This window comes from Cebidichthys violaceus, unplaced genomic scaffold (assembly GCF_023349555.1).
Source record: "Cebidichthys violaceus isolate CVI_PGR_0920_01 unplaced genomic scaffold, fCebVio1.0.p SCAF_3, whole genome shotgun sequence".
NCBI classification, from domain to species: domain Eukaryota; kingdom Metazoa; phylum Chordata; class Actinopteri; order Perciformes; family Stichaeidae; genus Cebidichthys; species Cebidichthys violaceus.
Window position 1 is genome coordinate 17,351,893 of NW_027176483.1, and position 18,150 is coordinate 17,370,042.

General features: G+C 41.0%; 1 protein-coding gene across 1 annotated transcript; it reads right to left on the reverse strand.

Moving 5' to 3' along the window:
* Positions 1-6,079: 6,079 nt before the first annotated feature.
* Positions 6,080-13,011, reverse strand: si:dkey-246g23.4 (uncharacterized protein LOC559426 homolog). Its single transcript, XM_068722382.1, has 5 exons — positions 12,759-13,011; positions 12,085-12,228; positions 11,322-11,995; positions 9,502-9,742; positions 6,080-7,065 (listed from the first exon to the last, which is right to left on the reverse strand). The coding sequence occupies exons 1-5, from the start codon at positions 13,009-13,011 to the stop codon at positions 6,863-6,865; spliced, it is 1,515 nt and encodes a 504-aa protein (XP_068578483.1). The 3' UTR covers positions 6,080-6,862.
* Positions 13,012-18,150: the final 5,139 nt, after the last annotated feature.

Genomic DNA, 18,150 nt, shown 5'->3' on the forward strand with positions numbered 1-18,150 from the left:
TGTGAGACAGTCGGACAGATGAGCCTGTCCACTTGGTAGCATCATATTATGATCATTATGGTGCAAGTGTGCATTTAAGAAAAGTTTGCTATTTCTCCTTCAACCTTTAGTCACTGTTGTGCCGGTCAAGCTTCAATTCTTGCATTCAAAATAATGCAGTTTAGTCTAAAAACTGAAAATTCTCAATCATTTTGACAGAGGTAGACAATAGCAGGCTTCTCCTTGCTAGCTGCCGACTGAAGATTTTGCTAGCTGAAACGACTGTAGCAGATTTTATGAGCTTTAGCTGTTTAGCTATAAGCTAACGCTAGCTCAACCAGTTGGCTCAAAATGTCGTGTTCTCATTCGCTTTAACACAAGAGAACAAATAAAGGAAATGAAGTCAAACTTGCGACAGAGGCAAAATGTGTGTTGGATTTTAGATGGGCCTGGTATGGTGGACTGGAATGAAATTCACTAGAATACAAACAAAATTGAGCTCTGTGTTGTATTATCTTGTCATGATTTTGTGAAATTGGACCGCACCCTGAGCTGTCTGCAGTCTCTCCACAATTATTGGGGAAGGACTGCAGCTGCACAGTTTCCAGTTGTAGACAGCATGCTAATATTCCCAGACATTTTCTCACATACATCATCCATATCCTGCCTTCTTTCTAAATCTGGAATGCATACATAAATATTAATAAACTAAACAATTGCATTCATGAACAGAAGAAGAGGTGAAACATTCACACATTCCAGCCTATGGATATAACAACTTTAAGTGCATGCATACACACACACACGCACACGCATACACGCACACACACACACACACACACACACACACACACACACACACACACACACACAGCCTTCAGTCTGGACACTGTATACAAAGTATACATTTGTACAGTTGTGAATGGGTGGAAAATGTGAATTCTAAAAATAATATATGACAGAAATGAGAGCGAGAGGGGAAGGAACACCTCAGAGATAGTCTGAGAAGTCTGCCGAATGTTAACGGGTTCAGAGACAGACTCTCCACTCAAAAGAGAGAAATTCCTTTTATCTGACAGGCAAAGGCACATTGTAGCTGTTTCTGCTGGGTGGAGTGTCTGTGAGTCTCAAAGGGCTTCACTGCACATGCTTCTACTCTCTGATGGTCAAGATTAATTCTAGTCTGATTCATGGCGTAACAGGTCTGGTCTGGATCTGGTCAGGGCAGCTCCTCAGCCGCGCTGGAGGATTATACGAGCACGGTAAGTATGATTTTATACAAGGCAAATGGGAATATGCATCTGTTTCATAATGAGGTCCAGCTTGTGCATCTGGATGGAATGTGTGCACTTTGTGGACTAACAGAGACTTAGGCAAATGTGTTGATAGTATGCAGTTACTGCCTGTGTACTCAAAACATTTACAAGGTGTAATATGTATGCATGTATTACAATCATAGGTGAATACATCTGTGATTGATTAACTGATACTTGCTTCTGTTACTCACCATATTTCTTGCTGAAATTATGATTTTGTGAAGGAAAATAACTTACAGGGATATGAATCGTCACCTGTCATGAATGATGACTATTGCCTGTTAATAAATATTTTGTCAGAAGAGAAGTTTTTTGTTCAAGGGTGAAGTAGGAGCAAACAAGACCAAGAGTCTGCATTCATGCACGCAGCACCGTCAGGCTGTACTTTGCTTTGAGCTAAATGCTAACATCAGCATGCTAACATGCTTACACTGATGATGCTAACACGCTGATGTTTGCCAGTTAATGTTTATTGTGTTCACCGTCTTAGTGTACTGTAAACATGCTAACATTTTCTAATTATGCTGCAATCCACCAGAATCTTGGGAAAAAAAAAAATACAGATCCTTAAAATGTCTTAAGTTAGATTTTCAGAGATATTTGGCCACAGGATTCTCGAGCTGTGAATTTTACTACTAGGAACTTTAATTGTTGTATTGAATTTGGCGGTCCCTGTGGACGAAAATGGTAGTGTATCCGAGCACCAGATTCCCTTTGGAAAAACTAAAAATGTTTTGCAGCAGGGTCAGAGAGTCTGCTCTGCACTGTGCTGGCTCTGGTTTCACCTGTGAGCATAGTAGCTCCCATTGATGTAGGTCCTCTGTAGATTTGCTTTGAAATTGGTATTGTTTTGGCATGGCAGCAATGCAAGCTAACAAGGTGAAAATGGCATTCATTATTTTATTGCACTTTAATGTCTATTAGCACGCTACTCTGGTGGGCCGCTCTTGTGTCAGTGTGCTGAAGCCTGAAGCAGAAGCCTGTCAAAGCCATTCATTCCAAATCGGGGCTGTCAGTTGGTGTCAGAGGCCAGCCTGAGGGGTCAGGGGTCAGCCGTGATTGGTTGTTATGAAATAGACTGCTGGATTGTGAAAGGGGTGCAATTTGCACTTGCAGTCCGTAACATATGCAGCATGACACATTTAAAATACTTACTATACACAGAATACAATCCTCGATTATGCCTGCGAGATTTACTTTATCGTACTACATCTATTATATTCAAATGTGATTTCATCCTGCACTGTTGTGCCAAGTCCTTACAGCACTTTGACTCAAAACTAATGTCCTCCCAACATCAATAAAAATCTACTTTGCTCTGTTTTATTGTCTCACTTTTAAAAAGTTCAATGGGCATCAGCTGTGTCACCGCATTTGGTTTTAATATGTGTCTGATAGAATATAAACCTCGAGCAGCTGCAGAGGGCAGATAAATCTCTGACTTAACGGCTGTTTTAGTCTGTGATGGGATGTGTGTTTCTATTATTTATTCAGTTTGAGTTTTAGCAATGTGCTAAAACTTAAAACGCACATACATACAGTACGGATGCACTCTAAGAACAAGATTGGGTTGTGGATTTATTTGACTATAAAGAGACAGGGCGAGTATTACTGGCGCCCTCCGCTCCACTATATTATCAACCAGATACATAAACACACAAATGGAAAAGTTTCTATGCTGGTTATGTAATCTGCTACTGTACACATACTTGTGATGTCAGTTATGATGGTTACTTTTCTGTGCTTTTATATGACGCCATGATTCAACACATTGACATTGGTAAGTTAAAGTGGGACAGCTGTTTAAAGATGCGGGCTGGCATGGCTGATGGAAACATTAGGGACGGTGAGGAAGATCAAGGGTGAAAAGGAAGAAAACATGAAGCTGGAGGACATATGAAAAGCAGATTTGTCGATAAAAAGGGGGTGTGTGCGGAGGAATGATTGACAACAGACAAACCATGTAGACCAAACATCTGTCTGAGTTCTGTACCGTCTCTCTGCCTTTCTTTCTGGATTCTTTTTAAGCTTGTATCATAAAAGTGAATGAAGAACCAATGCCTAAAATGCCCAAATATTGCAAACTAAAATAACTAGTTGAACTTGGACAGGCAGCCAGTCAAAATTACCCAAAAAGAAGACATCAAACCTGTGAAAGATTTGTCTCCGTATTATTCATTGTCAATGTTTTGGAGGCTGAAGCTGTGGACCGGGGATATTTTGGTTGCTACAAATAAATGATGCTGATTATGAATATTCGATCTGGAAAAGTCAACCTAGGAAAAAAATATTTTTTAAGATGAGGATCACCTCAGGAAATCTCACATTAGCAACAGGCCATATACACCTGCAACTGTCCATGTTGATACAGTAACCTGTACAGTAACCTGTATCAACATGTATTTCAGCATTCGGTGGAGGTGGTGTGTGGGTCTGGTCGCCCCTGTAGCTACATTAACCATTTCTCATTACCAGCATGTCTGTCTCTTTTCTTCTAATCAGTGAGGAGGTTAAAGCCATGCCCGATCTCAACTGCTTCTCCTTCATGACTTTTTTATTCCTGTATCGTTATCCTTCATCCTCTAATGGGCCTAACCAGCAGAAAGTCTGGCGGTACTCAGCTGGCGGCGAGGGTTTCCTAGTATACAGTAATTGCTTCTTTTCTGTCAGTCTCCTCTTTCTTCACATTAGGCTCTTTTTATTTTCCCTCTCCTTTTTTTCAGCTGTAGCTTGCCTCCTGTTTCTGTCCCCTCTTGTGCTCCTCCTCGGTTTTAAGTTTCTCTCTTCATGTTTGGCTCTCCCAACTTTCTCCCAGCTGGTTTCTCCTCTTTCACATGCAGTTATCTTCCCTTCTCTACCCTCTTGTGTCCCCCATTTAGGTTTCTCCCTTTTCCTCTCCCTCCTACTTCTTCTCTCACCTCTACTCTTTCTCGCACCGCTACCGAGAGCTTTGAACTCAGGTAGTCGTGCTGCATTCCTCAACATGACCCCCGGGAGCAGGGTCGGCAAAAAAAAGAAAGAAAGAAAAAACTATTTCAGCTGTTTCTATAGCGACTTTGAGCCCAGGGGTTCCACTGCAGGGTCAAAGTGACCGGGAGGGGCTGAGTAGACTTCAAAGCTCTTCCTGTGTCTTCTGCTTTATTGGAGTTGATGTTGAAAGGGTCAAATATAGACAGTCGCATACTGCTGCTCCTCTCCCTTTCTTTCTCTCTCTCTCTTTCTCTTTCTCCACACACACACACACACACACACACGCACACACACACACACGCACACACACACACACACACACACACACACACACACACACACACACACACACACACACACACACACACACACACAGTTAGTTGCAGACCAGGTTAAAACTGAAATTGTCCCACTTAGTTGCTAGAAGTAAAAGCACATGGTCAAAAATCAAAGCAGCAGAGGCTGAGATATCCTGCCTTTTAGTCCCTAGAGGGTCACACTCCAAAAGTGCTGAATCATGTCACATGATGCAACTCAACGGCAGCCGATGTTATCCTTATGACATCTCAGTGACATCAACAGGTTTGTTTTGACATCACTATTTAAGGACATTTATCAGCTCAACAGATCAAAATATCTTAATATATCAAAGAAAAGTGTATTCACTGTTTTAGTCATTGCTCAGTCAGACATGTTTTCCCTTTTAAGTGCCGTATAGACAGTGTGTAAATTAAGGTATTAGAAATTTAAAAGACCAAATTTCCTCACGTTTCAAGTAACAGAAGCTTTTAGGTTCAGTGGATTGGAAATCCTCCTCATTTTGAGTCTTCCTTTCCTTGATAATAGGTGGCCTCTGCTCTCTCTTGGCAGTCAACCATGGCGTACAGTGTGTGTGCATGTCTTTGTGTTTGAGTGTGTGTTTGGTTTTCATGTAGAGTTTCTATGAAACATGGATTATGTCTTTGTTCCTGTCTGGTAGATCAAAGGCTTGTGGTATTTTGTGACCAACCCTCTTGTTGTGGCAAGTTTTCTTTTCCTCTAGTGTGTGTATGACAATGAGTGTGTGTGTGTGTGTGTGTGTGTGTGTGTGTGTGTAGCTTCTGTCTGTTAGTAGAGGGGGGATTCTAGTGTGGGCCACTGTTTGTAAACCTTGGTTTTCGGGTTTGTTATTGCAGAATGATGCAAAGTGACATGTTTATTTATGCTTGCATTATACCAGGTTGAAGATGTTTATCGGGTGCCTCGTGTTGGTTCGGGGTTATGAAAGCTAGTTTTCTTGTTGGTTGCACATACCAAACATTCTGCAGCAGAGGAAGTAAATGAAGAAAAGCTTTTCTCTCGGGTTTCAGGCTGCATTGGGATTGAAGATGGAAAGAAACTCACTGAACCATTTCGATCTTATTGTGTTGTTCCAGTGATGCAATTTAACACTTCTAATTGTGTTAATGGGAGCATGCTTCATATATTTTTACTTACAGTAGCAAAAGACTCTACATTCAGTTTGAGCACTGAACCGAAAACCGATGCAATTTACTCTAATTACGTTGTTTGGTCTACATCTGTAAATTCCACAATCCTCCCTGTGGTATAATATCTGGACAAATCTGCACTTTTCAGCTCAGTCCTACTGTTGAGAAGGTTGCAAATGCAATATCAGCAGCTTCTCACTGGAGGGAGCCACAGTCACATTTTCCCTCTGCAACCCAGCATCCATACTTACGTGACACTACTGCAATAATACACAAACACGTTCAATAACAAAGTGAGAGTTTAAGACAGTATCTGTAACACATGCTTTTTGAATCAACTTCTGAACTTGTGATTTTGATCAAAATCAATAAAAAAATTCAGGAGACTCTATTGTGACATTCCTGATATAAACAGTTTCTGTTTGTTATGTTACTGCAGTTTAGTCCATTCCAGAGAGTTCAATGTTCAATGTGAACACTAGGGACTGTGCAAAAATGACCGCAGTAGGGAGGACGGCTGAAGCTAATTTTAAATAAAAAAATGTAAACATTTTAAAAAAGCAAAACCCCACATTAATACTATTTGCCCCTTGACTTAGAAAAAAAACTACAAAACTCTCCCACCAATATCTTAAACTGCTACAATGGCAAAACTATTTTAACAATAAATAACAAAAAAAGGAAAAGCATACAAGCACTTCATTTCCACATTGTGTACAACCAATACACACATGAAAATTAAGATGATAAATTGTCAAATTTATAGCAAACAACTGATGCATCACATTTTAGCAAATATTCCATCCACACACTAAGCTAAAAGAGCAACATGACTGCTACACCACCAGTGAGCTCTTGATTGTGCTCTCGCAAAGTGAAATACATTAAGAAAGCTTTAAATTGCCCATAGACTGAAAATTCACCTGCCTAACCAATCATATCAATAATGTTTGAATACAAAAGCAACTCTCGCAACTCTGATCCTCCTCTGATAATTGTGGTTCAGTCCCTTGCGTTTGTAAAAACACTTGAGGTGTAACTTGATTTAGCCTCTGACTGTGATCATGGAGCTCCAGATCTCTTTAAAAACTCATCGTCCATCAGCAACTGAAACAATTTTTCCTTCAGTCATGTCATGTCCTGCTCTTTTGCTTTAGCTCTGCCGCTTTGTCCCATCTTGTCAGTATGCATTTCGATGTTTTTGGTGGTCGACCCTTGACCCCTGCGGTTCATCTGATGGAGGAGGAGCAGGAACAGAGCAGAGACGATGAGAGCCACTCCTGCCATTAAGAAACCCATTCCGTAATCGCTCATCTTGTCTATGAAGAATCCTAAAGTGAAGAATGCATGTGAGTGATTTACCGCTTTAACACAGTCATATTTTGAATCCTCGTATTTAAGTCGTATGTCAACATTCTTTGCTGACTGGAATGCACCCTTGCTGTCATGAGCACAGCAACATGAACAATTATGATACCATTTTGGCTTCTTTTAATGACAGATATTTCTAAATGAGGCAGAAGACTGAGGCAGAGATGAGGCAGAGAAGATTGCACGAATATTCATTTTATCCTTAGGCAGTAATGCCAGCGCCTTCCTCCCATGAAGGGAACGTAATTAGAACGCTTTGATGAATCCTCAACATCCATCAACTCTCTGGTCTTCAAAGTACTCAAAGTACTGAACAGTACAGTACATAAGTAAGAAATAGCCTGTGTCAGAGGGACCGTGTTAAGTTATAAATAGGACACCACCTTCATTTTAATTAGCTTTTTACTTTATTTGAGGTCAGCTTCAGCTTTTAGCATTAACTTAAATTTAACATTTACGTGTGGTGGTGCTGCTTTAATCCAAATTACAGTAGAAGGTTTCAGGAACTTGTGAAGTGGAAGGGAAATGGAGAAAGGACTGAGCAGGGTAATGAGAAGCATTTGCCCCATATATCGACGGGTTTCATTTATAATAAAGAAGACTGTACAAACGGGAAAGTCCTATAATCCTGCAGAGCAAAATAGCAGCCTGTTGCTCTTTAATAATTCACATCACACGTATTCCCTGTTTTTAACCACCTTCTTGAAAATGGAGTCCAAACTACAATAATGTGACTGTGCATTTAAATTTTATAGCTGCCTAAGATTAGTTTTTTTACCTCTCACAATAAAATAGATGAATGAAGATGAGTGCAAACATATTGTCAAAGAGGCTGACACTTCACAACCACTGCTAATCCTGTCTGTTTATTTTAAAATGTATTCAAATGTCTTTCGGAACAATGGTGGGATACAAAAAAAACACCTAACAGTTTAAGGTGAAGAGTCGCCATCATTGATTCATTTTTCTTACAAAATGTATCTAATCACAAAAGAAGAAACATACACACGTACATAACAACTAAGCAGACAATAAATAAGAGAGAGAAAAACACTGTAATTTATCCAAAACATCCTGTCAGGAATATGCCCATAATATTGAATTTGTCTGCTGGATGTTTTATGTATTGTTCCATAGCTTAAAGCTGCAGTATTTTTTATTTTTTTTATTACTATAATGAAAGCAAATAGAGTTATCACTTGGCTCTGCAGATCCCCCTCAGCTCTTATGAGTGTTTTCACATCTTTCAGCTCATTGTTTGGTTTTATGACCTGCAACTTTTCTGTTTTATAGTTCACTTTCACCACTCTCATCAGTGTCGTTTTCTTCCACATCAGTCAACTGTTTCAGTGAGAAAGCTTATAAACCTACTGCACACATACCTGCTCAGCACCAAAAGGCAGACAGTAAAAGTTTGCAACTAGCTGATGAACGTAGTGGAGCATTTTGCAGCTAAAGAACCATATATTCCCCTCAGGGGTTGGTGAAAACCAAAAAAGAAATAAAACCTCACTGAATATTGGACTTGCGTTTGTTAGGTGGCCGGAGACAGGACTCCAAATGAATGCAATGTTGCTCTGTGTCTGCTGGATGGGCTAACTGTTTGCTATCAAGTTCATCATATCAACTTAAAATATATGAGTGTTTTTTTTGAGTGCTTGTTTCCCAAAGTGGCCAATGCGTGAGTTATCGCTTTGGTCACAGGTTTAGTTTTCTCTACACCGTTGTGATGCCATTTCTCTTTTACAGTTGTATCGTGTTCTGTAGGAGACAGCGTATGAATTTGGACAACTGTCACAAGCAACAGAATGTAACATCAGTGGGGAAGAAACTCCATTTGAGGGACAAAAAAAAAATCTTTGACAAGTGATCGGCCATGAAATTAACACAACCATAGAGTATCATGACATTATGATTTTTGCACAGTTGCTCTCTGAATAAAACTTCGGGTCCTTTGGGAGCGGACGACAAAATTCCTGATTAATTGAAGGGTGGCGCAGCATGCCATGAAGGTCTAAAAATCTCATTTTGGTAGAATAGGCTTACTGGGCTGTGGTTACAATGCAGAACGGTGTATAAGCACATCCATTGTGTCAGATTTAATGCGTTGGAAGAATAGGCTCGGGAAAATGACAGACACCGTGACCTTGTATTAGTAATTTGAGCTTTTTCCTGCGCTAACAGAAATGTTAACATACAGTCAATGAAGTATAATTCTTCTCTATTCTACTTTGTGCAGCTTCTTGTTTATTTCTAGCTGACAGCCAGTAAGCGTGATGGAATAGATCATAGGGAATTTTACAGCAACAACTCAAAGCCGAAATCCATTTCTTTGATATGCACAGTAGGCACTCCATGTACTTGCAATTAACTATCAAAGCATCCTTCACACTCACCAGCAATGGGCGGTCCAAGCAGGCCTCCGCTACTACGTATGAGCATGAAGAAACCCAGCGCACTTCCGAGCCTGTTGACGCCCACAACCTCAGCCAGCACGGTGATGTGGATGGCGACCGTGGCACCGTGCACCAGGCCAAAAGCTGCGCTGAAAACAGCTAGCTCTGAGAATGAGGAGGCCAGCGGGCAGAGGAGTAACACGGTTCCCAGCAGAATCACTGTAGCTGTCAGCTGCTGCACCTGGTAGAGACACAGGAGATGGACATGTGCATCAGCTTACAGTGGCCTCCACATCCATATGCACTGTTCATGTAGGCAGACCGTTGATTATTTACAGGACTAGAGCAACATTTTGGGAAATATGCTTAGTCTCTTTCTTGCTGAGAGTTAGATGAGAAGAGTTACTGTATACCGCTCTCATGTCGTTATGCTAAATATGATGCTACAACCAGCAACTGGTTCGCTTAGCTTAGCATAAGGACTTGAGACAGAAGGGAAACAGCTAGCCTGGCTCACTCCAAAAAATCTGGCCCCTGAATACGTGCTGGACAATTTCTTGTCTTTAGGAAGTTACTAAAAGTTGAATTGCCATTATTACACTTTTGTACAGATTAAACAAATAATATTTAACATGTTAATACATGAACTGCTTCCAGTCTTTATGCTAAGCTAAGCTAATTGGCACGAGGGTAGATTCATATGCATGTGAAGCTGGCGAAACATGTCTCAGTCTCTCGGACCATCAGCACAGGTTTCCCCCAAGGCTGCGTTCTTTCCCCTCTCCTCTTCTCCCTGTACACAAACAGCTGCACCTCCAGTCACCAGATGACACCACCCTCATCGGACTCATCTCTGGTGGCGATGAGTCCGCCTACAGGTGGGAGATCGAGCATCTGGTGACCTGGTGCGTTCTGAACAATGTAGAGCTCAACTCTCTAAAGACAGTGGAGATGGTTGTGGATTTCAGCAAGAACGCAGCCCTACCTGCCCCCATCACCCTGTGTGACTCCCCCATCAATGCTGTGGAGTCCTTCCTCTACCTGGGCTCCACCATAACCCAGGACCTGAAGTGGGAGCTTAACATCAGCTCCATCACCAAGAAGGCTCAGCAGAGGATGTACTTTCTGAGGCAGCTGAAGAAGATTAACCTGCCAAAGACAATGATGGTGCACTTCTGCATAGCCATCATTGAGTTCAACCTCTGCTCCTCCATCAGCGTCTCAGCGGATCATTCGCTCTGCTGAGAGGGTGATCGGCTGCAATCTGCCGTCCCTCCAAGACTTGTTCGCTTCCAGGACCCTGAAGCGGGCAAGAAAGATTGTAGCCGACCCCTCTCACCCTGGACACACACTGTTCGAGTCCCTTTCCTCTGGCAGTGCGGTCCATCAGGACCAAGACCCTCAAGCCACAAGAACAGTTTCATCTGCAGTTGGGTTCATCAACAAAGCCCGGGACCCCCACTGACTCTGACTCTTACATCCCCAGGACAACTCCCTACCGTTACACACCCTTGCACATCCTTTCTATATTAAAATACACTTGCCACTTTTATGATATACTTGTTTTAGCTTACTGTTATCTGTTTGTTTGTTTACTATATTTTATTGTACATTTTAATATTTTTCTATTTAAAAATATGTCTTGATTATTGCACTGTGTTTATTGTTTATTGTTATGCACTAGTCACCAAGTCAAATTCATTGTATGTGTAACTTAATAAACGGTTCTGATTCTGATTCTGATTCAGGACTGTAGTATCTTTTCAGACATGTGATTTTCAAAATGGTGTCGCTCTGGTTAACTACTAAACTGAATGTACCATCTCCACCAGTCTGAGGTTTGCCACCCAGCCAAAAAACATCCTTCCAAACAGGTCCAACGCTGCAGAGATGGACATGAGTGCAGCCGCCTGGTACTCCTCAATCCCCTTACTACGAGCATATGGAATCAGGAACAGAGCTGGGGCGAAGAAACCCAGTGCAGCAAACACCCCAAACACTGAGTAGACCATGAATCGAGCATTGGTGATGAGGGTATAATCTACGTATCTAAGGATTTTGGTCCTTAGTTCATCCTTCTTGGTCCTGTTGTCTGAGACTTTCTTGGTTGAATTAAGATCCTGATCAGACCCCTCAGATACGCTCAGCTCTGTATCTTGGCAGCTTGGTTTGCTTTGCTCTGAGTTGTCTATTGGTAGCAATTCCAGGGACAAGCCTTCCTCCTCTGCTTTGACCTCACAAGTCACGTTTCTGGTGGCTTTCAGTGGCCTCAACAGCATCCCGCACACGCAGAGGTTAAGCTGCAGACCCCCCAGGATTAGCAAAGCACCCCTCCAGGAGTAGCTGTCAATCAACAGCTGAAATAGAGGCGTGAGGACAAAGGTAAGGATGCACTCTCCAGCGCTGGCCACGGCGTTTGCCATCGGACGCCTCGTCTCAAAGTACAAGCCCAGCATGGTCACTGTGGGGGTCCATGTCATTGCATAGCCCAAACCTGCAGCAAAGGATACCAGTGAACATCATGTTTTGTGTGTATGGTTTGGAGTTTTTGTTGTGCGTGTGTGTTTGCTTCAAACCACGCACCATTTAGGAACCCCACTGTTAGGTAGAGTTCAATCAGGTTACGAGCAAAAGCCCCAAGCACGACTCCTACGCTGCATATCAGTCCTCCCGTTATCACTACAGAGCGATGGCTGTAGCGAGCACTCAGAGCAGATGCTACAGGAGCTGCAGAGGGACACACAGGACATATAATAGTATTAAGGACATTTACAGTTATTTTATTTGGGGCAACACAATTGCAGTATACTTAACGTATATGTACTTCACAGCCGGTAAGAGGTCCTATTTATTTTCAAGTTGCATAAAAGGAGATGTTCTCTTATCTTATATAATTCTGTTTGATTAATATTCTCAGTGAAAATAGACATTGAATTAAACCACAGATAATCATTTTGAGTTTTTATATTAACACTATTGCTACTGCTTGAGTGAGCCTACATTTGCAGCAGATAATAATTTAATTTACCCACACACTCATTTTGAAAAGCAAAGAAGTCTGTGTTTGTTCAGAGACAGCTACAAGATTTGACATCAAGGTGAAAAAGAGTGGAGGGTTTTTTAAAGACATGAACATGAAGTCTTGATAATATTGTTGAAATTGAGGGGTATAAAACATGTACTGATGCCTGAAAGTATTTAATGCAATATATAATATTTTAAAATATATACATATGTACTTATATTCTGATAATTACCCACAAAGTGAATGGTAGCCACGGCAATGGAGGTAATCCAAGATGTTCCTGTTGCTGTGGTTTCAAAGTATTGGTGTATCTCGACGTAGAATACACCAAATGCCTTAATGACTCCAAAGGTCAGGCCAAATACCAGGAAGCAGGAGAGCAGAATGAACCAGGCGTAGCCACCATCAGGGGCTGCTGCTGGTGCTACAGCTACCCTCCCGTTCGCTGGGGAGTGCATGTTGATCTGTGCTGGTTTCTGACACATTCATATGTCTAGGAAAAAATACATTGGTGTCATTTTCCATGTTCTGTACACAGGGGTGGAAGTAACAAATTACATTATTGTCATTACTGTAACAAAGTTGTTTTTGTGTACTTTTTTTTTTAGTATTCATAAAAAACTAATTTTACCTTGTAAGTATTTTTTCATTTCAAGTACTGTATGTTGCTACATTTCAAAAGTTGCATGAAAAAGTGCTGATGAACAACAAAGGAATAAAAGAAAGGAGCTAAAGCCTCAAACAGAGCTGCAGCAGAGAAGACGCTGTTGAGTGTTGCAGGAGGCCATGAGCTCCACAGAGCTCCATGAGGGCCTGACCAGATGCTAAATGCTAAAACGCTCATTGTGGATCCTCCAGCTGCAACTTTTTCATTCATTGACAAACGTTTACCATCAGGGAGGTGTGTGACACTTTTATGCTGTTTTTGACAACTGACAGACAAGCATTCAGCTCCAGCTTCTTTTTTTGTTTTAATCAGTAGCACAGTGGGACCAGAGAAGTCGAGTAGAATGGTTATATTAGGCTTTGAGCATGAACAAGCAAAGAAGTTGAACCTCAAGCAAATTCTGGAGGACACTGCACTGCTCTGGACTCGCAGAATGTCGTTCAGACAGGTGAGTACAACAATATACGATGAACAACCCTGTTTGTGTGGATGTGTGCAAAACATGGTTGGCGAGGATTTTTTGTCTTACATTGTAGCGGGTTTCAATGACAAACATTTTGATCATTTTAAAGTGGAAAAAACATCTCAACTCACTGAAGACAGTAGCCTATTAAGACACAAGTAAAAATAGTCAGTCCATTTATTATTTATACACAGGTTTTCTATTACAAATGTTGTCTTGCGTTGTTCCCCTCATGTGACAAAAGTTGATCTAAGTCTACAGTTCAGTCACAATTGGAACTCATCCAAGTAGGCCAATAAACACAACACTGCATAGAGCTGCTGTTTGTTTCTGTTTTATGATGCTGGTGATGCCACTTCATTCATAAGAAATACATTCATTGTGAGGTATTTAACAATAAATTTCTCATTAAAGATATTCTTATTACCAGCTCCCCCTCAAGCAGGCTGCACATGTGCGACCACAGTACCAAAACACAGAGGCTTGGATTCATCTTTTTTCTGCTACTGTGTCTTCTTTGATGCACACCATGTATGATCGTCTGGACTGTAAGCTTACTTACTTAGTTTCCAGGTATGATAGGTATTGACACAACATTTTCAGAAATTGGATTTAACGCTTTACTGTTAAGATTGTCTTTATCTAAGCACAATAGATCATTGAACAGCCTGACAGACATTTACACAAGTGTTCTATCAAGAGAAGGAAATAAAAAGTAAAAAATAGTCAGTGCTAGCAGACATACCATACATGATGGGATTTAGCATCATTTTTTTTTTACGTTGATGAAAAATACATAACACACATATTAATAACAATAATGGAGCCTCGTAGTCTGCATAAGAACCCGTTTACAGAGGATTTTCAAGCATTTTAATTATAGAGATTACGAGCCTTGTGTGCATGGACAGAAAGGTCTGGACCCAAATCTGGAACATGACCCCAAAAGCTCACAAGGTGAATCAAAACAAAAGCCGCAATACACACATTCACACTTTTCACATGTGTTATTATATGTAAAATAACATTTCTACCATACCTCATGGTCAAAGTGAAGCCATCATGCTGCAAGCCAACTCTGGGTCAAAAATGGACAATACGTGTGTGAGCGTAACCAAGATAGAGAATTTAAAAACAATAGATAATTAAAAGGCAAGTTGAGTAAAACATGATGGTGCCTTGTTATGAAAAATCCAAGGCTGAAGTTGTGTGTAACACATGTGCACTTGAGCAGCTAACCTGGAAAGACGTTTGGAACCCATTCTCTCCATTCCTCAGTGTGTTGAGACGCTATAATATCTCTATAATATTAAATGTTTATGACTAAATAAGGAACAAAACAAAGATTAGATTTGAAATTTTCCAAATAATTCCTAACATTGTGCAGCAGTGCAACATGCGGGCCATATGGATTTAAAATTGGGAACCATTGCAATCGTTAGCCCTATAATGTCCCATAATGACGTGCCACTGTGTCAGACAATATTAATTGGCACATGATAAACACTGTAATGCAGGGATCAATCTAGAGGCTCAGACAACCGAGTTAATGTTCTGCATGCATGGGGCAAGTGAACCCAGTGGGGCGCCCAGCAAGTCCTTTCATATGTGATAAGCTTCCTCATGTTCACATCCCTCCTGCTGTCTCAAAAAGAGCAAAATGTTTTGAAAAACACATGAAACCCAGACATGATTCTGTAATGGTCATGAAATTACAATTACAGTTTCTGTTCTGAGATATTGAGCACCAAAGATTTGGCCATCTAACAGAACTACAATGTATGTGATGATCTATCTATCTATCTATCTATCTATCTATCTATCTATCTATCTATCTATCTATCTATCTATCTATCTATCTATATAGCTCACAAAATAATAATTCAGGAAGGAAATGTTGTTAACCAGTTTTCAAATGGTTGTAAGTAGGCATGCTTGGATTTGAGATGGCTTCATTATCCCACAAACAGCTCAGACACATGCTTCATAAATTATCTTTAACTGCGTCTCAGTGGTTCAGCCTTCCAATAAACTTTAGCCAACTATGAATTCAGCCTATGAACTGCCTCTTTTATGGGCTTTACAGTTCACTAAAGAGGCACAGTACGATGGCTTCAGATCAGATACGTGTCAGATCGTTATTGCAGTAACGACCTGACACACCCAAAGACAAAGCCCCATGGGGATAAGCATCTTCAAAGTTATTTGGGCTCCTGAGTCAGCAAACAACGGCAAAGAAGTTTTTTAGTCTTGCTTTAATAGGGCAACACATTATTACTATTCATGGCCTATTGATCACGTTAGATCTTCAGGAACTGCCGGCACAACACTAAATCACTAAACCACAATAATTTAGAAGGGGTTTAGATCTGTTACATAATATTCCCTGGCTTTTTCACAGGATCTTCTGTAATTTTACTTTCATAGACCAAGCTTGCTTTTGGTGCACTGATCATTGAATTATACTTCCCCAACTGTTCTACAAACAATTAAAGATTTATAGGCATGGGTGATAAATTATAAATCTATGGTGGGGATGACTGAGAAGGGGAGAGCAGTGGTATAGATGGAGAGGAACACCCTCTGAATAATGAATATGTGCTGGAGAGGCCTGACATGCTGGGCACAGAGGGACGGACTCCTCTGATGTCTTTCCTGTTCTTCACCAGTTTCACTGCATCTGGCTTCACGTCTGAATTAATGCTGCAGCAAGGACTTGTTTGTCTGTGCAGGCCGCCCCTAAATGTCAGCAAACAAGTCCTGAAGAAATAACCGCTCACTGTCCCTCTCAGGCTCAGCTCCTTATGGATGCAAGTGCTGTCCATGGTAACCCTGCAGCATGTGAAGAAAAGACCACACAGTGCTAATCTTACTCCAGATCATTCATTTTTTATCTGGGTTCATGTTGCACAACCACATGGGCTGTATTGCCTTCATTTATTGAGGGTTTTTCAGAATTTCAGCAGACCGATTTCTGAGGTAACATTGCTGACTTAACCTTTCCTGTTGTTTATTCGCTACATTTTCTGCAAGTTAGTGATGCAATATCGCAGAAATACAGTTTACTCCACGTCTTTGAAGGAAAACTTTTTTCCAGCTTCCTCCCTGCATGCTTTGTCTGAGTAAACTGCTTCTTTCCCAACCACGGTAACAGCACTGGTGTGGCTCTATAGGGATGGTAGTGTCCGTTGTTTTGCTCAACACTGAAAGATCTCAACAACTATTATGGATGGCCATAACATTGTAGACCGACATGGGATGATTTTGGTGATGCTCTGTCTTTCTATCTAGCGCCATCAGGTAAGTTTTCACTCATCCAATGGCTTTCATGGCCTTCAGAAGGAGAATCCTAATGACTTTGGTGATCCTCTGACACGATAGCGCCATCATGAGGGTCACATGTGTGGTGTTAAGTGAGATGTCTCAACAACTATTGGATGGATTGTCATGACATTTGATACAGGCATTTGTAATCCCATGATCTGTAGTAACTTTGGTGATGCCTTACTTTACGTCTTTACCATCACAAGGTCAAAAGGTTAATGTGTCTGTTGTTCATGACATCGGCCTTAGCTGTAGTTTTTTCTTAATGCTAAGTAGCCAATGTTTGCATGCCAACACACAAAATTCTGATGGTTAACACGGCAAACAACATACGTAATGAACATTAGCTTTTTAGCACTGCCATTGTGAGCATATTACCATAGTATACTGATGTTAGCGTTAAGTTCAAAACACCACTGTACCTAGTACACCGTCACAGTATTGACTGTGTGTTTTTAGTTATAGCTAAAGTAAATCAAAGTGCATAGCTTTCATCCACAACAAATAACAACCCATTTGAAGAAACACAAGACAGAACTTCTCTGATTACTGATGCAACATGAATGTGTCCAACAGCCACTGACACATGCGCCCCAGTAATTGCTGTAAAAGCTAACAAGCCACTCAGTGTGTGAGTGTGTGTGTGTGTGTAACGCAATCAGGCCAAGGTCATTGTAAAAGACAATGCAGTGGTACTCATACAAAGAGAGGGTCCGCAGTCATCGACTGTCGGCTCTCTAATTAGTGGTGGAGCCAAAAGTTTATTACTACTCGTCTCTGTGTATTTGTCTGCAATAAAAGTATTATCGCTGATCCCGCAGGAGTCATGCCCCACACACACACACACACACACACACACACACACACACACACACACACACACACACACATACAAACACGCCTCATCAAGAATTTGACTCAGTTAGTTTAGTGCTTTTGTTTTTCTCATCAGGTTGCAAATGTGTATACAGTGATTCTGTCCTTATAGCTATCAGATGACTGATTGATTGGCCTTTGATGATTTAATTAGAAGAACTGTGAAGTTGTAAACTCTCCACAGCTGGTTCCTGGGGAAAGTTTAAAGATGTCTTTGTGAGCAAATATTTTAGGCTAGTCAGGTTCTGTAAAACTGGCCCATGGCACCTTCCCCACTCTGTCTTTTCCGAAAAA